General features: G+C 39.8%; 1 protein-coding gene across 17 annotated transcripts in view; it reads right to left on the reverse strand.

Annotated features, from left to right (window-relative positions):
• Positions 1-12129: 12129 nt before the first annotated feature.
• SLMAP (sarcolemma associated protein) overlaps positions 12130-25846 on the reverse strand; it is a 150417-nt gene continuing 136700 nt past the window's right edge. For 14 of the 17 annotated variants that reach the window (XM_010851629.1, XM_010851631.1, XM_010851623.1 and 11 more), the window contains 4 exons: positions 25333-25450; positions 21649-21820; positions 17601-17735; positions 12130-14031 (listed from right to left, as the gene is read on the reverse strand). In XM_010851629.1, the coding sequence (XP_010849931.1) occupies positions 13939-14031; positions 17601-17735; positions 21649-21820; positions 25333-25450 (518 nt within the window). In that variant the 3' untranslated portion in view covers positions 12130-13938. Of the gene's footprint in view, positions 14032-15395; positions 15486-17600; positions 17736-21648; positions 21821-25332; positions 25451-25846 lie in introns of all 17 variants that reach the window. The other 3 variants (XM_010851621.1, XM_010851619.1, XM_010851615.1) reach the window with 1 other exon arrangement.

A 25846-nucleotide genomic window follows, 5' to 3' on the forward strand; every position in this document is an offset into this window, starting at 1 on the left:
GCTCTGCCCCAAGTCTACCACCTTCATAACTTTCACACAGGACTGAAATGAGAGGCAAGAGGGAGGAGGCAGGGAAACACAGCAGCCCAGGGGCCCGCTGGCTATGAATGAGACTTCTGTTTGCCTGCCCTGTGCATCTGGAATTCTGTATGAAAACAATGAACTGCGAGGAGGTGAAAGTGTGTGCTCCAAATCAAGGCCACCCTCCCCTCCCTGCCCCCACCTCGCTTTATACAAGACCTGCTTTGTGTCAAGCACAGCAAAGGAGAAGCTGGGGAATATGCTGGCGTTTGGGGGGAGTTCAGGTGTTTGGGGCTGACATTGCCAACGTCTGGGAGGAGGCAGCTATCAGAAAAATGGGGTATTAAACTAGAACCTGGGATTTTAAACTCCAGTCATTTCCCTAACTGCTCTCCTATTTGCATAATGCTCTACACAAACTTGTAAAATGCTTTCTCGGCCCTTTTCTCCACAGAGCGAGAGCTTGGGGAGGAACAGAGTTCCTTCCCGGGGGCTGTCTGGGTGGCCCTGAGGGCACGCTTCTTTGCCCAACCTTGAGTGTTGGGGTGGGGTCCTGTCTTCCGCGCCCTCTGGCTTTATCTTGTGCAGGTTAACCGGTCATGACGCCAGCTGCACGAGGGCAGATCAGAGTGGAGAACAAGCTCCCAGGTAAGGGAACTGGCTTATGGCGAGACCCGGGGTGATGCTGGCCACTGGCTGTTTTGGCTGGTGAGGAGCTTACAGCAAGGCTGGGGGTATGGCCTGGCCTGGAGGCACCAGGGCATGTTTCCGGAATGTAAATCCTGTCCAGGTTTGCAGGCGGGGGCCGGGGGAGGAGGTCTTGTCGGGGAGCATTGTGTGAAGCAGGCTGTGGATTGAGTGATGCTGCAGGTCGGGGGGTGGGGTGGGCGTCCACAGGGTTGGGAGTGCTGGTTGACAGTCTGGAGGACTAAGGTGTGTAGCTTTTCACTACAGTGAAAAAAAAAAGCGACACACAAGTACTGAGATCTAATGAGGGTCTGATTACATCACTCCTCTTCCTCAACCCTCTCCCGGGTCCTCATCTCATTCAGAGAAATAGTTACAATCCTTTCAGTGGCTCATAGAGCTTGGGTCCCCATGCCTCCTTGACCTCCCTGCTGCACTGGCCTCCTAACTCACCCTCACACATGACAAGCATGCTTCTGTCTCAAAGCTCTTGCACAGGCTGCTCTCTCTGCCTTCCCCCAGATAGTCACTCAGAGCCCTCATTTCCTTCAGACGTCGGCTCAAACATCAGCTTTTCAAAGAGGGCTTCTCTGACGGCTTTGTTGGTTCTTCTTTTGTTGAATTTTTTCTTTGCCATGCCCCTCCCCTCGGCTTGTGGGATCTTAGTTCCTGAAATCTTGGGGCGCTAACCACTGGATGGCCGGGGAATTTCCTGCTTTGAATGGCAACTGCCTGATGGTGTTTCTATCTGCTGTATCATGCCGAATTTTCCTGCAGATCTTTCCTCTGATCATGACATGTTTTATCACATATACAAGTTTGTTATCTCTCCAAGAGAATGTAAGTTTCACAAAGATAAGGATTTGTTTAGTTAGCTTGCTAGTGCTTAGCACAATGCCTAGCGTGCAGTGGGTGCTCAAAAAATACTTGTTGAAATGAATAAACCACTGTTAAAACAGCAGGCTTCCTTTCCGGCATGAGTCCTTTTCGGTTACCTGTGCTGTGTTGCTGTCGTGTCTGACTCTTTGCAACACCATGGGCTGTAGCCCACCAGGCTCCTCTGTCCATGGGATTCTCCAGGCAAGAACACTGGAGTGGGTTGCCATTTCCTCCTCTAGGGGATCTTTCCGACCTAAGGATCGAATCTGTCTCCAGCCCACATTGGCAGGTGGATTATTTACCACTGAATTACCTGGGAAGCCCCTTTTTGTTGCCCAGAACTGACATTTGTTGGCAGTTGCTTTACACCACGCATTGGACTAAGCCCTTGCCATGCATCAGCTTATTTAACCAAGTACTATCATTACCCCATTATGCAGATGAGAAAACTGTACCTCAGAGGTTAGTTTCTAAACTCTGGTAGTAATGGCAGAGACAGAACTGTCTAGATTTGACGACTCCGGAGTGTGGATTCCTAGCTACACGACACTCATTCCTGAGGCAGCAAGTCTAAAAAGATAAACACAAGAACTATAGTAGGCTTACAGGTAATCTGTAACTCTTTTTCATATTTTTCTAAATGTATGCTTTTCTCTCCCAGTAACAAGGTATCTTTTTTAAAGACTTTTTTTTAATGTGACCAGTTTTAAGATCTTTATTGAACTTGTTACAGTGCTGCTTCTGTTTTACGTTTTTGGCCCTGAGGCATGTGGGATCTCAGCTCCCAGATCAGGGATCAAACACCCACCCCCTACATTGGAAGGTGATATCCTAACCACTGGACTACCAGGGAAGTGCCCAATAAGCAGGTATTAATTTTACAATCAGAGAAAGAAAAAGGTTGATCTGCTTGCCCATCTGTCCATGATGCCTGACCACAAAGTGGGGACCCTGAAGAAGACGACTGCCCACTGCCCTTCTGGGAGCCTCTGAATTCCAGAATCTCTGGGAACCTGGTTAAGAGCAGGAAGGATTTAGGGACTCCTGCATAGACAGCGGTGGAAGAAAGACAACTTGTAGGTCACTTGTGAGGACCGCAACTATTACCAGAAGCAGCAAGGGGTAAGATGGGAGAGAAACCGCTCGCTGCATGTGCAACCATGCAACTTTTTTACCTTTTTGATTCTGGCAACACGTAGCCAGACAAAAATATGCTACAAGGTCTGATCCCAGCTTAATCTATGCCACCTTCCCCAAATTATGCTTGGCTTTGAAGCTGTGACCTGGCTTGCATTAAAAAAAATTATTTGGCTGCACCAGGCCTTAGTTGCATGTGGGATCTTTAGTTGTGGCTACGAACTCTCAGTTGTGGCAATTGGGATCTAGTTCCCTGACCAGGGATCGAGCCTGGGCCCCCTGCATTGGGACCACAGAGTTCAAGCCCCTGCACCTTCAGGGAAGTCACAGGGCTTGCATTTTTTATCCAAAACTTTTCCAAGACGACAACCCAGCCCTCTACACCTTGGTGTGAGTTTCTGTCCCTGCAGGGTCTAGTCAGGAGGAAGGAGGCCCTGTGACAACTCTGGGCCGAAATCCTCTGATTGTCAGTAAGCACCACAGTAGGGTCAAGAAACTAGCACTTCTGGTAAAGTTAAAAAGCCAAGAACGTGTCTGTTCTTAGGAACATACTAAAGCAAAGGAACATGATGGACGAGCTGACATTCTCAAACAATTCAGGGAAAAAAAGGTGTGCGTGAATGATAAAGCAAATGGGGCAAAGTGTAAACAGTCAGTGAATCTGGGTGAAGGGTAAACGAGAGCTCCCTGTGTTGTTCTTACAGTGTCTCTGTGGGTTTGAAATCACATCAGAATAAAAAGTTACAAAGAAAAGGAAGTAGATGTGTGCTGAATTAACTAATGTGCTTAGCTTAGTGTTCACAGAAGCTACACTAAAAGTCCAATTCCTTGTCTTGAGCTAAACTCACCCAGGAACTGGAGAAAACTGATCATCTCACTCCTCTTCCCGTCAGTCACTCTGGATCCTCGTAAGCTTCCTGGTATGGAAAACATCCTGCTTGGATAAGAGCTTTGATCATAAAAATGCAATAAATGCCCAGAGCCTGAGATCGGAATTTTTGGAAGGGACTGTAGGAGATTGGAAGGGGAAATTTGGTATCTCCCCACAGGGAGGCCAAAGCACGGTCAACATGGAGAAAATCAGAAAACTCACAGGGCAGTGTGGGGCTGCAGCAGGGCGGCGAGCAGACAGTCCTGCCAGGAGAAGCTCATTTTAATAGGGGGTTGAAGCTACACAAAGATGACCCCTGGGATGGAAAGTGCTGGGGGAGGAGGAGGGTCACAGAAAAAGTCTTCCAGGGGCTGAGGGCAGGGAGGCTGCTTGGGGCATTTTTGAAGGCGACTGGGAGAGACAGAGCAACAAATGCCCTGCATATAATGTGGCCTCATGATAAATTCCCTTTCAGCTGAAGCTGGCCTGCTGGTTCTGCGCAGTGTGGAGGGGCACCCTCTGCACACCCTGCTCCCTCTGTCTCGATCATTTACTCCACCTCAAATAAATGTCAGGGGTCCTCCCAAACCCGGCTCTTCCTCCAGGCCTCACTCCAGTGTGCGCGAAACCACTCACACACCTGACATTTTCCTCCCTTCCCCTTTGCACTGCCTTCCTGTAACATCCTCCCAAAAGCTCAAATCTTTCCTTCAAGGCCTGTCAGAGCCTTTCCCCCTACCAATGTCTCCAGCTGTTCCCTGGAAGTCATTTGATTCTGAAAGGAGAGGCGTCAGTATGACTTAGGGTTCAGTACACACTTCCTCAGGAGGCATGGAGGAAGCTATTTTGAACTGACCAATCCTACCACACTCTTTGCAGTGCAGACCCTCTGAGAGCCATTTCTGACTATCCTGACGAAGCACTGGTGGCTGGAGAAGGAGCCTCAGACTGGGAGGTGGCCTTGCCACATGGCAGGGACAGTTTGGGGGAGCCAGCTCACTGGACCTCAGGCTGGCTTGGGTGGGTGCATTCCCTGGCTGCAGAGTAGTCATGGAAGGAGGAGGTGAGTTCTAGGGGCAAACAGATGGAACTGGGACCCGTGCAGTCAGGAGACACAAGGACTGCGGACTTGGTGGCAGGAACACTGTCTGTTACAGGAGATGCTGCCACATGCGGCTGGCTATGTGCTTCCCATTGCAAGAGGGAGCCAAGTGAAAGTGGGGAAGCATATAAAGATTTGTCTTGGCCCACAAAAGAAGCTCCCAAATGTCCAATCCTCAGGGCAGTCTATGAGGGTGTAGGGTGACCTGAAAAACATAAGGGCAGCATGCTGAGGGCTTCACAGAGTTAGTCCATTTAAAGGACTGTTCTTCTGGTTTGTTTTTTTTTTTTTGATACAGGTCCCAGAATCCAAAGAGCTCTGAAAACCAAGTCTTTGGTTTGGCATCAAAATTCATCTGGCAGATAATCCTGTCCTGAACTGACACATGGTTATTTATAGCTTTCACGTATTCCACTTAGTTGAATATTCATATGGTTCACTGCAAAAATTTTACATGTTATTATGAAGTATTTTATGCACCACATTACCTTTCAAAATGTACAAACTTTCAATCCCAAAACAAATCTGGCTTCTTCCAGGGTTTCATAAGGAATTACAGACCACTATTAGATGCATCCTATTTTTTAGAGTCAAAGTAAATAGTAGCTGTGGTTTGTTTATAATAAAAATTTAAAATGTTACTGCTCGACAAAATAAAATGTTGGCAACCCTAAGTCTAGTTCCAAAATTTCTGGAACATTTTTATTGTTCTAAGTCCAACTCTGGCATAAGTCACTTCTGGTACTTTACAAATCTAGGCCTGATTAGAACAGAGGTTGCCAGCTTGTTAGTCACACTGGCAAAAGAAAAAAAAGCCTGCAGATATGTTTTATTTGCTTCACAGAGTGCATTCTCCCCTCCCCTTTTATGTGGAAAGTGAACATAAAGTCCAGTTTCCAGTCTCTCTTGACAATTCAGAAGATAATGGCAATAGTCATGCCGGGCATGTAATCATCTGGAGCCAAGAGTCAGGTATCCCTCTCTGCTTTCTAGTCAATTTCCTCTGCAACACCCAGCTTGGCTCACTGTCGCTGGACAGACAGACTAGCAGAGACTTGATTTTCCTACGTTGACTTCCGGTCACCAGCTCCACAAACGATCCGCCCTAGCCAATACCTCCACACAATCAGGAGGCTGCAGCTGTAGGGAAGGCTGCAGCAGAGGCTTCTGGGAGGCCAAGAGCAACTTGCTTGACTCAGTAAGCTCCTTCCTTAGCTGATGACACAAAAGGGCTTGCTTGATTAACAATTCCTTCTCACTTTCACAGCAACTCCTGCCAAAGCGGCAATTATCAGGAATACTGTCAGCCTGCCTGAGGCCCAGCTGCTGAAAGTCTGTGTAATATGGTCCCTTCGCCCACAAGAATGACAGCATTTCATAAAATGGTATTAATGAATTTAAAACAGCTCTTTTTTAAAAAGGCACAATACAGAGCAAAATAAAGACAGTGATTTTAGGTTACTCAACTGAAACCTGTCCAACTACCGCCGACACTTTGGTCACAGTGGAGCCTGCATAAGTAAAATACACCACTCTTACAGAGATGGTCTATTTAATCAGAACTCTTTTCTTCAAACACAAGCACATAAGACTATAATATAGGCAACACTCTTGCACCTGTCATCCCAAATGAACAAGTATTAAATTCTGTCACATGTGCTTTTAAACAAAAAGAAAGCATTTATGTCCGTTAAAGCTGGTGTCCCTTCTGTTTCTCCTTCACGTCTCTTATTTCTCTCCCACCATCATCCCAGAAGCATAAGAACTTCATATAACTTTACATAACTATATGAAGTTAGTATCTACTGACAGTAGTTAAACATTTCCTACAAAGACACCAGAATGGCTTTTGTTTTTCATTCAACGTTATTTGAGCTCTACCAGCACTGATAACATTCAGACTCATTAATGTTAATTATTGTGTAGCATTCCATCGTGTGGTCCCAGTTCATCTCTATCCTTACTGATGGACATTCAGGTTGTTTCTAAGTTTTTGCTATTATACCTGTGTGACCAACAGAACGTCGGCAGAGTGATAGGCAGAGTGATAGCAGGTCCCTTCAGGCTCAGACTTCCTTCCTCTGTGTGCTCTTCGCTCTCTTCACTCACTCACTCTGGGGAAGCGAGCTGCTGTGCTGAAGCAGCCCTATAGAGATGCCTTCCTGAGAAGGAACTGAATGAGGCCTTAGGCTAACAGCCAGGCATCCTCTAGCCCCAGCCAATACCTTGACTGCAACTTCGAGAGACACCGTGGTCTAGATCTACTCAGCTGAGCTGCTCGTGGATCCTCAGAAGCTGTGTGAGATAATAAATGTTTGCTATTTTAAGCTGATAAATTTGGGGGTAAACTGTTGTATAGAAATGGGTAACTAAAACAAATTTTGAGGAGTTTGCTATAAAATGAGACCAGAAAAACAAATTCAAAGACAGATGATTTAAGCAGGCCAAAGGTTCTGTTTACTGTGGGTACTATCACAGTTCGTACTCTTCCTCACAGTACATTCTCACTTCACAAAGAAAGGGTTTTATGTGGACACAGCACATATATAACTCATCACCTAATTTTTGGCTTAAGTATTTAAAATACAAAGCTTTTTTTTTTTACTAAAATTACATGAGTAAATCAACTCTTCTCATGGATTTTTGTCAGTGATTTTATTAGCTACATAAAGAAATAAATCAGAAATGTCCAACTTTCAAACTCCAGCAAATTTTGTTTGTAGAAGAAACTGTGATCAGCTCTATGTACACGGAGGAAAAGAAAAATTTGGTTAAAAATATCCCAAAGGGCTTCCCTGGTGGCTCAGACAGTAAAAAATATCCAAAACACATGAACTCTTTGAATTTAGTTATGGAGTCTAAGGAATGGCGGGAATGAGGGAGGTTAAATAAGCATAGGCTAATTATCTCAGAGCAAGTTTTCAACCAAAACCGGAATGGTATAACTACGCAAAGATTTATGAACAGTGAAGTAATTTACAGCGGAAACCTGTGATTCAAGAAGTGGAAACAGCCGAGGTTTCTTAAGTGCCTTTGGTGCTGCTTCCTTACTGGTGCTCCTTCATCTGCTTTAACAGCCCACCACCAGCAAGCCTTCTCAGCCCAGCAGGAATGGAGCCCTGCCATTTAAGAGGGAAAAATATGCTGTCCAAGCACACATGCCTGCTTCAAATTCTATGTGGAACAAAATCAGAGAAATACAGAAAAATTTAGGATCGAAACAAATCCACTAGGATGTAATTTCACAGAAGTCTGAATCTCTGCTAAACGGAACCTGGCCACCTACGTGTCCTCTGGCCAACTCCAGAGGTCAAGATGAAAAGGTAAAGTGGAGAGCAAGTGTGGACAGTTTGGAGCATATCCAGAAAAAGCTCCTTTTCTGTCCTACCCAGGCCCCAGTCCCTTCTGCTTTTATTCTCAATGCTCTTGTCTTTTTCATAGGCTTTATCTCAGTGTCTTTGCATAACAGGGTAACAAATCATGTATGATCTGGGCTGAAATCTTTTGGAAGAAATATGGAGCTGGTCTATCTGCTAAATGAGCAGCACTGTAAACACATGTAACAAGATACGGTGATTGCCTTCATGTGCCAGGGTTTACTGGTTCCATCCAATCCATGGCCCAGACTAGGACACTTTCACCTTTTTAAGAAAAAATATCCGCTATAACAACTATAACAAGGCAACTCCAAACCACCCAATTAAAAAGTGGGCAGAGGATATGAACAGACATTTTCCCAAAGATCTACAGATGGTCAATAGGAACATGAAAAGATGTTCAACGTTACTAATTATAATGGAAATGCAAATCAAAACCACAGTGAGATACTACCTCACACCTGTCAGAATGGCTATTACTGAAAAGAAATAATGAATGTGGAGAGGATACAGGTAAAAGAGATCCCTTGTACACTGCAGCCATGAAATTAACAGACGCTTGCTCCTTGGATGGAAATTTATGACCAACCTAGATAGCATATTAAAAAGCAGAGACATTACTCTGCCAACAAAGGTCCATCTAGTTAAGGCTATGGTTTTTCCAGTAGTCATATATGGATATGAGAGTTGGACTATAAAGAAAGCTGAGTGCCAAAGAATTGATGCTTTTGAACTGTAGTGTTGGAGAAGACTCTTGAAAGTCCCTTAGACTGCAAGGAGATCCAACCAGTCCATCCTAAAGCAGATTAGTCCTGAGTGTTCACTGGAAGGACTGATGTTGAAGCTGAAACTCCAATACTTTGGCCACCTGATGCGAAGAGCTGACTCATTTGAAAAGACCCTGATGCTGGGAAAGATTGAAGGCCGAAGGAGAAGGGGACGGGGATGAGATGATCGGATGGCATCACCGACTCAATGGAGTTTGGGTAACTCTGGAAGTTGGTGATGGATAGGGAGACCTGGCGTGCTGCAGTCCATGGAGTTGCAAAGAGTCGACTGTTGGGAGTACTGAAAAAACTGGTGTAGCCACTATGAAAACAGTATGGAATGTCTTCAAAAAATTAAATCTAAATTAGAACTATGATATGACCCAGCTATTCCACTTCTGGGTATTTATTTGAAGAACACAAAAACACTAATTTAAAAAGATATATGCACCCCTATGTTCATTGCAGCACTCTTTAGAATAGCCAAGCTATGAGAACAACCTAAGTGTCACCATTGATGGATGAAAGGATAAAGATATGGTATGTGTGTGCAGTGGAATAATACTCAGATATAACAAAGAATGTTACAACATGCAGTAATATTTCCAACAACATGGACGGACCCTGTAGGTATTATGTGAATGAAATGTCAGACAGAGAAAGTATACTACTCATACGTGGAATCTAAAAAAAAATAAAACAAATGAACAAACAAAGTAAAACAAAAACAAAGTCTCAGATACAGAGAACAGGTCAGTTGTTACCAGAGGGTAGGTAGGCTGGGCAAAATGGGTAAGGGGTTAACTGTATGGCGATGATTGATGGTAACGACTTGCGGTGGTCATCACTTTCTAGTGTACAGAGATGTTGGATTATAATGCTGCACACCTAAAATTTAAATCCTTCAGTAGCTGCAAGGTACAGTTCAAACCATTTAACAGGGCAAAACTCTAGGATAGTACATAAAACTTTAAACATGCTCTCCTATTCTAGGAAAATCAATCTCAGATCTCAGGGGTTTGTAAATCCAGGTACCTCGAGAGAAACCAGTCCTGTTCCCCAGACTGCCTCGAAGGGAAACTCACTTTGACTCTGCGACCAGATGTCCCTGGGCTGGACCGTGGAAGGTGAGAGGAAATGCACCCTCTCTCAATGGTTCCACAGGCTCCTATGTCTTCCTCTAGCACCCTAGACTGAGACTGCCAGCCTCCCTGCCTGTATTTCTCCTTCACATCAAAGGCTCTTTGGCAATAGAAACTTGAGTACCGGCAGGACCGGCACAATGCCTCACATCAGACACTCAAAAAGTAGTTGCTAAATGAACGGATATAAAACCAGTAAAGCACGGAGACACAATATGGAGTAGCAAAAAGGAATCATCTTCATCCTAACTTTAAAACTTATCCATAGTTCCTACCGTGAGTCAAAAATTCTCTCGGTTTTTGCCTGGATAGGCAAAAAGCTAAGAACAAATTACTAAGACCTCTTCCAGTATTCTAGTTCTACATACATCTGTACAAAGCATGTTTAAAATTGTAAGACTGATTTTTAAATGAACACACCAGAATCTGTAAGTGCAAATGAACATCAACTCCTTTAAACGTAGGTACCATAACAAGTTACTCATTCAATTACAAAAAGCAATTTAAAATTCTGCAGAATTCTTTTTGTTTCTGATTTAAAGCAAAACCAAATAGCTTTTTCATTTACAAAAGCAACATACACTTACTACTAAAAATAAATCAGAAATCATAAAAAGAGAAAAGAATTGACCCTCAATCATACAGGCAGAAGCGCTAGTGTGCAGCCCGGGTACGAGATCATTTCGAGTCCTCCTGCCATAAACATATTCTGTACGTCTACACTTTCCCCCCCCAAGGTTATTCTACACTCCTTCTATTACTTAATATAGTATGAATATATTCCTGCAGACTTTGTAAGCACAGCAATCTGCTGGATGGCGATACTAGTTTATTTAACTAATGACCCACTGCTGGATATTTAGGTAGTTTATCCATCACTATTACAGACAAATGCTTCTCTAAATGTCCTGGTAGTTAAAATTTTAAACCCACAATTATATCCTCAGAATAAACTTCCAGACATGAACTTTCTGGGAGGAAGGCTGTGCATCTTTAACATGGTTGATTTGTATGCAGTTTTTTCCCCTTTGGTAACAGACTTCCATCCTTCTGACAGCAGCGGAAAGTCACTGGGGGTCAAGTCTGGTGATTAAAGTGAGTGATCAAGTTTAGGCAATACTATTTTTGGTTGAAAGCCTCTGATTATGCAGCAGTGTGATGGGTTTTCATATGTGACTCAGAACTGCTCTTGAAGGCAGTCACAACAGAATTCCAAACTGTTGTAAGCAATTGGCTCATTGTCAAACTATGTATGTACTTCCTAGAGACACAACTATAAAAGGGATGAACAGAGCTTGATGCTTTCTCAGGAGTCATTCCATTGCAGTTCCATCCCATTCACACATAAAAGTCTCAACAGATGAGTCATTCAGTTCATTTTAAACATCTGTCCTGGTTCACCTAAAACTTAATTATCTGCAGTGTTATTTACCACTCAAAGGACACTTCACATACATTATCTTTTTCATTTTCATACCATCACTAAAAATATAGGTAATGATGAAGTAAAAACTCAAAGAAGACAGAATGATTTGCCTAAGGCAAAGCCAGGCAATAAAAGCTGATAAAAGGCAGAGCCAGAGGCCAATAAGGATCTGTTTAGCTTTGAACACAACCTTCTTTTCATTTTCTGACCCAACAGTCTAGCGCCTTACTGTAATTTTTAAATGTGTTACAGGGTCGTTCAATTCTTGACTGCTAGGATTAAAATCTCTTAAAGGCTCTATCACTACCAGTGAATAATCCTACTCTTTATATAACCTGAATACAAACTGAACAAAACTGGGGGTACTGCTTATGAATAGGCTCATTTATATTCTTAAGGAAAACTGGCAGTAACTACAAAAACCCATTTATTCAATTTGAATAAAGTAAATATTGATACTAGACTTTACATTTAAAGAGACTTGTCTGGAAAGTGAGTCACATTTTAACAATAACCATAGTAAAAGGGGGGGAAAAAAAAGACCAGTAAGTTAAATAAAAGGCTAATAAAACCTGGAGGAAACAGCTCAGCGTTTTCTTTTAAACCCTGAAGAACACCAAATGTAAATTATGTTGCATAAAGAGTCATTTCAAGAAAAACCAATAATACAATAGCAGAGTCAGTACTAAGAACTTCAATGATATCCAACTCAAAAATGCATAGGGAGAGTAAAGTTATTTTATTAAATCATGCACATCACGTGTGTTAGTGCAAATAGTTTAATCTGTACTCCAGAAATTCTATTGTACTTTATATCTTTACAAAATAGATTTAAACAATTATTTACTTTAAAAAATGTAATTCTGAAGTTAAGCATTTCAGAACAATATTTGCAATAACCTATATACAAGAGGTACTGGGTACCACTGGCATATTAGCATTCTGTGGTGGAGTGGCTTCCTGCAACAGAAAAAGATGAAATGAACTACATGACAGTATTTTCTACAAGTCAATTTGTGACTAATTCCTCCATAAGTCTAGTGATCCTCCCAACAGCAAATCCCAAAGAGCTTAAAATATAACCTTTAAAGTATAAACAATGACTGCCAAACATCACAAGGCAAATTATATCCTAAACTCTACTTCAATATTTGGCTAGGCCTGTGGATTGCCACAGAACATTCAAGCCAGTTCACTGACATTCCCTCCCAGTTTTCATTGACTGAAAAATTTTAACTATGTGATACTTCAGGATATTCTATGACCTAAATAATCTTTATTGACATAACTGTGGTGCCGTACAAAAACCATAGCTAAACCTTCACTTCCGTGTTTTAAATTTGCAACATCAAGCAGTGCTTAGGTGCTTCACTGTGCATGGAATACTATTCATCTTGGGGATAGTGCTTCTCATTAACAGAATGTCCCAGTTAACAACAATAAAAAGTAAATTACCATTTATATACCCAACCAGGAAATCTGTTGGTAGGTAAAATAGCTCACCTTGAACACGAATTAGCTTTGAAATATCATAACCAAATTAAGTCAGTAAAAACTTATCTAAAGAGATATTAATTCTTTCTTCAATTAAACATGCTTGGAGGAAGAGATGATATGGAAAAAAAAAGTCATGCTTCCTAAAATGCTGTATATGAGAAAGTAACTTGGCTTTTAAAGAAAAATATCTCTTTAAATACATGAGGTTTAATAAATTACATTCCAATTGACTCAACAGTTTGGTTTACTGCACTGAAACTGTATAATTACTATGTTTTTGCTCCCAGAAATACTTCAGTTTGCTCAAGAAAATACGCACTCTCATGGAAAGTTTTTCAAAGTTGATGTCCTCCACATCATCAAGTCACATTAAGGCTGAACAAGCGTGCACATATTCCCCAAATCATCACTAGAACAGAATATTTTCCAAGTGTATTTCTCCTTTAAAAAAAAAAAAAATCCACGCAAACAGTTGTATCTAAGTCTTGTTCCCAATAGCTCAGTGGTTTTATAACAAGTAAAAATGGCGTAAATATGTAAAAAATATATATATATGTGTATATATTTCAAACCGATAGGCACTGAGCACACAGGGCCTCTCTTCCCATGTATGTATCAGTTGTTTGGTTTGGGTAGTTATCGAATCAAAGAAAGAAAAAAAAAAAAAAAGAAAGAATTACCTGGCCATTAGAATTCAGAGTAAAATACCCATAAATTTAATGTTATAAATAATTTGGTGTACCAAGAAGCCTACTTTAGGCCACCGTAATATTCAGAATTTAAACATACTCATTTAAAAATTACATGAAAAATTGCAAGCAAATTATTGCTTACAGTAGAAGAGTCACAATTTTATATCCTCTTTATAGACAGATACATTTTATATACTTTAAAGCAATGACCCTACAGCTGTATTCTTGCACTTCTGCTGTTTTAAGAGGTAAAAAGGAAGAAAATGGTTCTGTTTGTCCCCAGCATGAGTGTGGTGCCAGCTTCTAGAGGGAGGACGGTGTACGGACTCAAGAAACGCTCTCATGGAGAAGCTCTGGCCAGACCTGGCACGTACAGCACGATGGCTGTCACCGCAACCAGGGCAGCCAACATGGGCATCCAGGGCCAGGGTTTCTGTGTGGAAAGAAACCAAGAGTCAAAATCACATTCTCCCCTCTTTTTTTTCATACCTATTAACCCCTTGGTTCCACAGAGTCCTGAATACTTAACAGAATATTAGAAAAACCTTATATCTGCATAAGAATATTTTAAGAAGAAAAGAAGAAAAGGTGAGGGAGTGAGGATGTGAGGAGAGCCAGAACAGCAAGAACTTTTAGAGGACCACTGTGTGGAAGCATAATACATTTTGGGAGAGTCTTGGGCAGTTTTCAGTTTTGTTTGAAGCCTAACAGCGACTTCTCTAAGAAACTCTCAGAGTTCAGCCTGTTTTATTTACTCTGATTTCCACATATTCAGGTAACTGATGTACAGAGATTCCTGGAGTATGTTTCTGCCTAAAATGTTTATTTCTTGATAAAAACCAGACTCACATGTTGGCATAGTTTTATACAAGGGGCTGGTGGGTAAGGTGATAGAAAGAAAATGGTCAAAGTTTTGATAGTCTAATCTGAAATTATAGAAGACAAAATCAGAAGGGGTTCAAAACAGAAAAGTGATATTAAGGTCCTTGCCTGTCTGATGCTGTTGGTAAAGACCATGTCCAAGGGTAATAATGCCACATGGTCATCTTATATGCTGTGCTAACCTGTATGTTTGCTGGAGGCAAGCATGAATAGGCTGTTCTCTCTGAACTATCAGAGGGCTTTACAATATCAGTTTGTTTTGTCTGAAACCTTATTTTCACTAGTGTTCTAAGTCGTACTGGGAAAGTTGGCCTTTAAAGAAATGTTGTATTGTTGCAGATCAGGGCTCAGAAAGATGGGATTGGTTGATACTCTCAGAAGGAAGTGCATACTGAGGTTGGGATTGTGAGTCACTGTCCATTATGCTACTCTCTCATCTTTTTTCATCTTCTTAGCCACAGTGTATATAGGCAAAGGGTTGAAACAACGGAATTCTACACTACAGAAAAAAAGAGGGAAGAGAGGAGGGGGAGGAAAGCTTGCTGAAAACTTCAAAGAGGCAAACTCTTCATTTGTCATTCAAATCTGATTAAACATAATTGGGAAGGGGGTACTAAGTTGCAGCAACTCATAGTTTACTCCAGTTTGCTAGAGACAAAGACTCAGTTAAAGGCAGCATATTAACATCTGGTTAGATTGGAATTAATTCATGGTTAGCGTTACTACAAAGGAAACAAGACAAAATGTTATGTGATTAGTTCAGTTCATTCGGTATGACACAACATGTAGCATACTAAATGAAGGGTTTGCTTCAGGTAACAAAATACCTGCGTGGTTTTGCCATGCACTATATTACAAATATGGCACAAACAGGTGACGGGGACAGACAGACATGACTCAACAGTAGTGTTGTACCTTTCTCTACCACAATGGACCGAAACACCAAAACAGGAAAGCCAGGAATAGGCCGATGAATACGGCTGGGACGGGTTGTAATATGGAAGGCTAAAGAAGGGAAGGGATATTAAAATCATTTTATGCTACAAAAAAAAAAATCAGATAAGATGATTTAGAACCCAGGGTGGGTGGGAGGGAGGGTACAAAGACATTTTAAAGACATCTAATATCATCCAGAATGATGGGCCAGGGTAAGTAAGCTGGTAAACTACATTTTAAAGAATGGCTGGAGGCAATGTGGGTGTCCCTAACTACATAATGAAACATAGCACTTTAAGACAGAGCGATGAAAATGCCTCACCAACTGATGCTCTGCTTGACAGTATGGTATTTTTGTTCCATACTTGGAATCCATTATTTGACAATGTACTCCTTTGGAAATTGCTAAGGTTTATCTTATCCCTTTATCAAAACTTTTTTTTTTTTAAACCTGAACTCTTTTGCTTGAGACAGTATTGCTTTCAAGCTTAAAAATAAATGCTCTGTGATACACAGTTCCTAACTCAAGCAAGAGATCTGACACACTGTATGAGAAGCATTTAGTATATAAAGACAGGCAGCTGAGCCTCAGGGCTTTCAGTTACATTACCAGAACAGAAGTATTGTTTTTTTTTAAGAAGTAATTTTTAACTTTTATTTTACTATTATTATTATTTTGGCCGTGCCTCGTGGCATGTGGGATCTTAGTTCCCTGCCCAAGGACTGAACTTGTGCCCCGTGCAGTGGAAGCATGGAATCCTAACCACTGGATAGCCAGGGAATTCCCAGTAAATTTTTTTTAAAACTGGAAGGGAATTACTACAATGAGTGTTGTTATAGAGTAATATTTAATTACCATAACTCTAATATAAAAATAGAGGAAATTTACCCTTAAAGTAAATTACTTGTAGAACTGTAAATATTAATAGCAAGGCTACTTTCAAAAAGGTTCTAAATCATACAGAGGGATCCATTCTGATTATGCTAGATGTCTTCACAGGTTAATTTAGTAGAAGGTAGACTGAAATTCCAACATCAGAGAGAGATGAATTAACATAAGAGAGAGAAGTAACCAAACCATTATGATCTGATTTCAGAAGAGTTCTGTAACTGACATTTTTACAATAAATGCAATCCATTTTTGCTTATCATAAAGCCTCCATAACCAATTCATCAATTTCTGAAAGGCTTCCACCTGAGCAACAAGTCTTTATTTATTTTAAACTAAACCTTTCTTTAAGCAAAGGACAGTTGGGCACAACTCATAAGCATTCTGAGTGTGACTACAACTGGATGGCCATGCAACAGTACTCTTTGGTACTTGTGCTGCAAGTTAAAGCAGAGTGCCTTCCTCCATGGGAAGTGTGTGGCTCACACCCACTGCTGTGTCCAAGCCATGACAGGGGTTTGAAATCAGTCAGAGCACAATCAACCACACTGAACATCCATCAGTTAGGGCCCACAAAGGCAATGATCACTAAAACGTGTAACACGACATTTATTTAGTATAACATCTTTCAAAAGACCATCTGCCTTTCTAGCAAATGAAATACAAATTAATATTGTTAAACTCAATTTATACCACAATGTTCTAACTGCATACACACACACAAACACATACTCACTCACACACAGCCCTACAGAAACTCACTAATACTTCCAAATGTTTATAAGAGGCCCAGAAGCCACTAAGCTTTTTAGGAATGTGCCTCAGAACATGATTAGTATAAAATGAAAACCATCATTAAGTCTCCATTTTTTGATACAATCAAATGGTAAGGAGTCACCATGCATTACCCTTTCTTCAGTGGGTCCCTGGTAGTACAGTGCTTTGTTTCCCAGAGGGGGGAAAACAAGAGCTAGATGAAGCTTAGTGACAGAACTTCAGATTTATCTAGGAAAAGCTGGCAGTTCTTAGGTAAAATTTTTTTTTTTTTTTTGCAAACAAGGCTCTTCCTTCAGGTAGTCCTTAGGCTTTTTTTGGGGTACAGGCTAAAGGGGCAAATTCTTACTCAAAAATTTGACAGCACAATGATTCCATTATGGAATTTCATAATGAAAATCTTGGTTCATGTGTACTATAGGTCTTAGTTTCTCAAATCAGTTATAAGTCTTCTGAAAAATCAGCTTCAGGGCTCTCGCCTGCCTCTCAATCAAAGCTAAGCCAAGTTTCCAAAGACTTACATTATTTCCTTTCTCTCGGAGCAGCTTCAGGTTGTCTTTACATTGTTTGAGCTCATCTGTGATTGATTGTTTTTCCTGCTCAGTCATTTCAAACTTCAACTTCAGTTCTGAGAGTACAGTCTGTGTCTTTTCATACTAAAGGCAAAGAAAAAAGAGTGTGCAGACTCAACTTAAAATGGGTATGAAGTTATGTGTTTAGTCAGGTTTAAATACCAGACCCTGTTTAGTCACCTGCACCACCACAGTCAAGCGTTTTTGTTATAAGGAGGATAAGGATCATTTGCACTGATAATAAGAAGCCTTTAATGTTAACTTGATTCTATGTAAGACTTTTCTGGCCTTGGAGTTTAAAAAAAAAAAAATTAAGAGAAGTCACCATTGTATCATGTGTTTCTAATATAAGGTGTCACTTTTTCCACTAAGTGAGTTAGAGGAGAAAAGTAAAATTCCAAACTGAGCAAAAGGAAAGCAAGTGAAGAGAAACCTCCATAGCCTAATTAAATGGCAAGTTTCGGAAGTCTGAGTTTATATCCTGGTAAGTAATGTCAGCCAAGTTATTTTAGTCTTGAAGTAATAACTTTTAATTCTCCTTAGGCCTCCCTTTACCCAGCATCACTGTGTATTAAAGTGTTCTGGATAAGGAATGTCTAGGCAAATGAAGCAGAGAAATATTATCTAAGGTAACTGACTGGGACATATCTCTCTCTTGACTTAAGACTTAGAAGCATCAATGAAAAATAACTTAAGAAAATCTGCTGCTGCTATTTTTCTTTAGTGAAACACGCCACCTTCTGCTCTGGAAAACAGTTCACTGTATATAAAATAAAGTTTGGACAGGCAATCTAGCCCTTGAACATGGGTGACATCAAGGTAAAAAGGAGGATGGTTTGCCCCTACATTAAATGCCCCAGGAGGCAGGAATTCGAGACTGGTTCCACTTCGAGATATTCCATCTTCCATGCAAGCTGAGCTCTCCGGCAAAGAGCAAACACTGTTCTGCTGCTGGCTGTGCCTTTGTCTCAGCCTCCACTGCCCCACTCTGTCATTTCTGAAAGTTTTAGGAGGCAGACAGACAGACAAGGGCTGAATATAAAATAAATATACCACATGTCTGGCATACTAGAAAGATTTCTCCTCTTCCCTAAACATAGCCCACGAGGCTGAAAAGCCTCCAGTTCCTTTCTGGCTGTATCCTAGGAATTTCTCAATGAAGGTACACCTTTATATGGTGCTTCTGAATAATGCAAACACCTTGGAGGGATATATTAGGCACTCATCATTATGCACTCCAAAGATAAATATTATAGATGCAAATGTGGAAAAACATTAGTCAGAAGTAGTGCAGGCAGGGGCTTAGGGTCAGCAGCAAATTCACCACAGCAGGAAGAAAGACACGGGTACAGAGAGGGAGGTAAAATATGAAAGGAACTCCCTGTTGCCTAACCACATTCCCAGAAAAAGTTTGGGTTGTATGCCAGAGAATAAACTTAAGGAGTAAGATTCATGGATTTTATGACAGGTTGTTTTTTTTTTTTTGGTTTGTGGGGTCTATGTACTTCCTTCCAGATGGCAGAAGGTTACCGGCAGGCTGCCAAAACAAATTCAGTGTACCTAGACTAGTCTCTGCACCAAGTCTCTTAGAACATAATCAATTCTCAATGATCTGATTCCTAAAGTGACTAAGTGAAAAGTGCTTTGCTGATCCACATTTTCCCTTACTTTCCTTTTCCACCATTCCTACATCCAGCCTGCCCTGTACACCAAAGCACTTCATCATTTCTCCATTCCAGAAGTTGTGGAGAAAGACAGGAAGGCAGCTTAGTCAGGAAGATCCTGCTGTTTACCTTCAGCTTGTGAGAGGGGGTGGGAAGGACTCTGGCCCCAGGGTTAGATGGTGAAGCTACACAACTTTCCTGAGTCAGTCTTTGCAGGGTGGACTTGGGTGCTCAATGTTTCTTAAATTACAGATATTCCTACTAAATCAAAATATACAGATGCTTTCTTAATTCAAATATTAAGACGGTATATCATTATTTTTCTCTAAATATTGAGAATTAAATTTTACTTTTCTCACGTACTTTTTGTTAAATGTTCAAAAAAAAAGCTGCCACATATTTAAGATTTAGTTGTCAAAACAAAGGTCATCTTCTACAGCCTTAGTTTCACATCTCCCTTGGATATCATTTTGCTCCATCTTGTTTTCTAACTCAGAGGTGAGAAACGAGCTCAGGTCTGATTAAGATAAGATGGAAGTATCACACAATATTACCAACACCTTTGGTTCTTCTTCTTAAAAATAATCATATCTGGGCTTGCTCAGTTTGTGATATTTTAGCTTGTGACAGTGCTGAAGATACAGAATCATTATACTGTGCACATTAAGTATAATTCTATGAGAGAAAGGAGAAAAAGCGGAAATGCTAAAAGGGAATATACGTGCATTAATAAAAGGTCGTAATTCATTTGCAGTGGATTACACAGACAGAAGAATCTCATTTAAGAACATTGTAGTTACAGACTAGTATCCAAGAGTTGACATCAGGACAAACGGAAAGAAAAGCAATTTTACATTACAAAGGAGCATGATGACTACACATCATTTCACAATGAAAACACTGAACAAGAAAATAGAAGAGAAACATATTGACAAGATCAGACGTAGTTTTAAATGTGCTGCATTTAATGCAATCCAGAGGCTATCGACAATTTAGATGCTGTGACAACATGCCACTGCCATTTGTGGGAACAGTCAAAGCATTCTGCACTGATCGCTCAGTGACCAAGAACAGGCAAACAAGCAATGCAACAAAATGGCTAATGCATTCAGAATAACATACAATAGATTTATCTTCCAACCACAGCATTCTTCCCAGATTTTGAAAGAATTATGGCATGTGGACTGGAAGGACACAAAGTGCTTACAGTATTAAATACTAGGATATTTACTTTGGCACAGAATTTGTGTTCCAACCAAATAAAATGAGATTTCTCCAAAAACACATATCCTTAGCAAGAAGATAAAAATGAACATATTACAAAATCAATATGGCCACATGTAAATAAAAAATGTTACAGTTTTGTGTTGTTGTTTTTTTTTCCTTTAGGAACAAACATGAAGACAGAAGAACAATAATCATTTCCAGATTCAGGATACTATAAGGAGAGAAGAAAATTGCAAAGAAAAACTACATTGATTAAACAGATCTTCTAAAACAATCTGGGGGAAACTTGTTATTGAAGACAAAAGAGTTGTCTTCAAGTTCCTTCTGTTTAAAACCAATCCTTCATTTAAGAGGGTCTACAACCGGGGTGAGCCCTGCCAGGTAGGTGGAAATGAAACAGACTTCTCCACCCCCTAGCTGGCCACAAGTCAATGCAGGCAGTAGTATTAGGCCAAGAGGACTGACTGCAGCTCTTACTGCCCCATGGTCAACCTCGACCATGCCCATGTGTGTGGGGAGGGGGCTCCAACACCAACCCTCACTATTTTAAGTATGATTTGTTTTTTTTAAAGTCACCAAAGTTGAGATTTTACGCAAAATGACATGAAAAGTGAGCATGCCTATTTGTGAAGAAGGGAAAAAAGAGATGGGGGGAAAGAAAGGAAAAGGCCACAGAACATGAGTTTGGCTGACTGGGTATGAGCTGAGTTTTTTCATAAGCAACTTTTCAGGCCAGTTTCACCTGAGGGGTTTGGATAGCATTATGGGGTGGCCCCAGTTTACTTTCCCAAAGTCCCCTAAATTAAATGTGATACTGTCTGGAAAGATAAACAATGAACTGAGTAATCTGGTACAAAGGTCAATTAACTGGTAGAGAAAACCTTTTAATGTAAGTTTGTATATTTATATTTTGAGCCAAACCTCACTGATAAATTCTCTACATTTGGACCATAATACATAGCTAACAAATCACCAGGCAGAGATACATCCAGTATCAACTCTGTGGCAGGTAATGCTTCCCTTTATTTCTAACTAGCATGAATATCTGATTTGCTTTTGGCTTTAAGTCCAACCATAATTGGGCTCATAATGTCTTTTCGCTTTACCTCTTTCTGTACATCCTTTGCTTGGTTTTCAGCCTTACTGAGAAGAGTTTTTAAATCAGCTGAATCCCGAAGATGCTGTTCTTTTAAGGATCCCACTTGATTTTCAAGCTCTTTCCTGGTCACCTGCAGGATGCTGAGATCACTGGTAAGCTCTAAACTCTGCTTCTGAGAACTGCAACAGAAATATTGACAATTATTCATGCAGAAACCAGACACAGCAGGAAGTTCAATTTCTTTTATATTTTACTAGGCTGGATGGAATGGATTTCAGAAGAGAAAAGAAAAGTGTGGGGGAAAAAAAAAGAATGATATTTTCAAGAAGTAAAAAAGCATTAAAACACTAAAACAATGAGAGTTTAAAGCTGTTTCTTATTTTCAGATAATCAAATACATGCAAAGGTTGAAATTATAAAAAAAGAAGTAGAAGGTGGCTGTATATTTGGTCATACACATTATATGTAGGTCTTCTACATGAAAAGAAAACATATTTCAACTAGTTTCTTCAAGTACTTGACAGATAGGATGGCGAGCAGAAACTTAAAAGTTTAGGAGCCACTTCCAACTTTAACTAAAGATAAACCTACTGAAATGAGAAGATACCAAAATCAGAGGAAAACACAAAACCAAGAACTGGGACGGTTGAGATGTAGACCTCAGATCTGCCACTATTTAGCTGTGGGATGCTGAGCAAGTCAGTTCACTGGTACCATTCCATTCTCTGAGTGAGCCTTTCCTGGCCTCTCTGATCTGTGCCAGGCGCTGTTTGCACAGACACAAATACACAAGGAGAGCCTCCTCCTTGGCCAAACAAGAAGATTGAACTCAGGAATTTCTGAGGCTGTTTTCCAGCTTAAATCCTGTGATTACTGTTACAATTTGATGTAAAAAAAAAAAAAAAAAAAACACATTTACGCACTATGAAAACCTCTTGACAAGCCTCAATAGAAATTCTGTTCATACGGAACAGATTTATGGACACAGCGGGGGAAGGAGAAGGTGGGACAAACGGAGAGAGGAGCACTGAAATATATACATTACCATATGTAAAACAGATAGCTAGTGGAAAGCTGCTATAAAGTATAGGAAGCTCAGCTCAGTGCTCCGTGATGACCTAGAAGGGTGGGATGGGGTAGGAGATGGGAAGGAGGTTCAAGAGGGAGGGAACACATGTATACTTGTAGCTGATTCATGTTGATGTACGGCAGAAGCCTACACAACTCTGTAAAGCAATTATCCTCCAATTAAAAGTAAATTAAAAAAAAAAAACACAAAAAACAAAAAAATGTAAATTCTTTGTTCAATTCCTTCTACATCATGGACAACAAAGAAGAAAAGACCTGTACACTGTAGCTGTGTTAAAAGAATTTGGTTCCCATCTACAACAGAAATAGCTAAAGGAGATAAGGTTTTTGAGAATCACAGTTATATGCCTCTCAGGATAGATCATAAGTCTCAGACTCAATACTGTACCTGAAGTACTATAGAGAATAAATCTCATGCTGATTGGATGCTAGGCAGATACTAGGTGTGAGCATGATGTTGTTAGGGGAATATAGCTAGGAACTAAACAGCATGTAAGACACTGTAAAGAAAGACTAGCTTCTAAATACTACTCAAATGCTGGGGTGGCTTAACAAATAAATTAAGAGAACTATTAAATCAAAAAGTTTAAAAAGCAGAATTAATGTCTTAAATAGTTTATGTGAGTTTAGACAGATAACTTGACCACTGATATTCCAACAGTCTGGAGCCTAATATTTTAAAATCATATGCTTCTAACTCATAAGGAATTTGTAGGATTGCTTTTCAACATTTAAACAAAACTTGGAAGTAATTTTAAAAATAGCATTTAATAATCTGCTAGATTTCAATTTATCATATCTCAAAAATAAGGGATCGAGTCTGAATCTTTAAAATATCAAATATTCCAAAAGAAGAATAATTTAAGATACTCAATACTGGTAATCAAATATCAATATTTCTTGCTTGATAGAATACCAAACTAAATGGATTCACCAAGATCCAAATGTATTCCAAATAGGAAGAACCTGAGTGTCTGTATCATCTTACACACATTTTATACCAAATAATTTGCCCACATGTTCTGTCAACTGATGACCAATTGATATTAAATACACATAAACATATGTGTGTGTATGTGTCTGTGAGTGCATCCATTTATTTGTCTGTTTGTATTTTGGGCCATTATTTTGTCCTATTCATATTTTGAAATTGCTTTTACAAACTTTTATGTTAAAAACAAACATCTGTTTTATTTTCTATTGTTAATTAACTCTAAACATTCAAAGAGGAATACCCATAGAAAAGATTATGGAATGGTAAGACACTGGAAGAGAAAAAAGTGCTTTAACAACACTGATATTAAAAACAAAAAAAAGATACTGATACTGAGCTCGTAACAGTATAGGAAGGAGTTTTACAGAATAAGTCAGTACATCTTGCTCCTTCAATTAGTTCTTGATTTTTTTAATATATAACCAATATTGCAACTGTCTTTGTTTTCATAAGAATTAATGAGGAACGCTATTTTCTGATACATCTAATTATCATTTTTCCCTAAAGCTTATTTTCTATGAGAACTGAGCTTGATCACTGAATTTTTGCTAACCTTAATACTCTTCAGGAGTATAAGCACAAGGCTAACAAGAGAGTAATGACTCACATTTTTGGTGTACTGAGGGGAGGGAGACAGTTTAAAGAATGGCTTCAACAATAAACATGTACTACCTTCATATTTGGGCTTCCCTAGTGGCTCAGACAGTAAAGAATCTGACTGCAGTGCAGGAGACCTGGGTTCGATTCCTGGGTTGGAAAGATCCCCCGGAGAAGGGAATGGCTGAATGGCTACCCACTCCAATATTCTTGCCTGGAGAATTCCATGAACAGAGGAGCCTGGCAGGTTACAGTCCATGGGGTTGCAAAGATTTGGACACGACTGAGTGACTAACACTTGCAGCTTCATATTCTGAATTAGAATGTAAACACAGCTTAAATAAAAAATATGGAATCAAAATGGGTCAAATTTTAAAGGAAGAAATAAATGTTAAACTATACAATAAGTGTTGGTAAGAAAACAAGACTCTCTACTAAATTTGCTTAAACAAATCTATTGCATTCATTGGTTTGCCTGTAGGGTACTAGATATTATGACAAATTTAATTGGTTTTAGAGATTTTTTGATCTTATATCTTATTATTTTTTACATATCCCTGTTTGATAAGGAAAAGCTGATTCTGTGTCTTTCAATAATATCAATTCTTTTATCACAGTCATCTTCTGATGAACCTTATAAACAGAAGGGATCACTGGCATGAAAGAAAAAAACAAATTTGTATTTGAAATTTATTATCATTTAGCTTAAAGGTGAATTTAATCATAGATCATTTGCTGCTTGTTTGTTTAGAGCTTTTGGGAATGGGGGTGGGAAGGGGCATTTAATGAATCTGTATTCCATGAGTACACCCAAAGGAAAGGACATAGAGGTGGTGCCAGAAAAAAAGGGCTTCAGTACTCACTTAGTGGGGTTAACCTACCAAGTAGCCAGAAAAGAGTCTGGCTGAATATTTTGTTCCAAAAGATATTTCAATATCAAAACTAAATTAAATTTAGATGAAAATCTAAGATACAGAAATATTTTGAACCTAAATAAGAGTTCGTGCATACTTGTGCAGTTCTTTTTCTTGCCGCTGCAGTTCTGAAGATAGCAAAACATTTTCCTTTTTTAGAGAACGGCATTCGGTATCCAATACATTCCATTCCTTTCTCAACTTCTCTAGTTCACCTAAAATAGTCCCAAAACACATTTGTTAATACAGAAACGTAACTATTTTTCCCCCTTAAAAAACAAAGATTTTATATGGCTTTTCCTTGATTTCTGTTACTTTGCAGTTATGCCTCAGCAAAGTTCTCATCACCCTGAACTTGAGTAATATTTTTTCCCCCACTTCACTTTTACAAGACAAATAATTTTTAATAGTATTTAAATAAATGTAAAATTGCAAATTTTTTCAATTCACTGTAGAGCTTATAGATGTGAAGAATGTATATAGCCCCAATATAAAAACATTGCTTTTATACAATCAATCGTTATGGAAGAGAAAATTAGCCTGACTGTGTTATTCAGTACAAGTTATGAAGTTATCAGTGTCAAGCATTAACAGCTTTACGTAAAGGACAT

The sequence above is a fragment of the Bison bison genome, unplaced genomic scaffold, assembly GCF_000754665.1.
Source record: "Bison bison bison isolate TAMUID 2011002044 unplaced genomic scaffold, Bison_UMD1.0 scf7180017864304, whole genome shotgun sequence".
Classification (NCBI taxonomy): domain Eukaryota; kingdom Metazoa; phylum Chordata; class Mammalia; order Artiodactyla; family Bovidae; genus Bison; species Bison bison.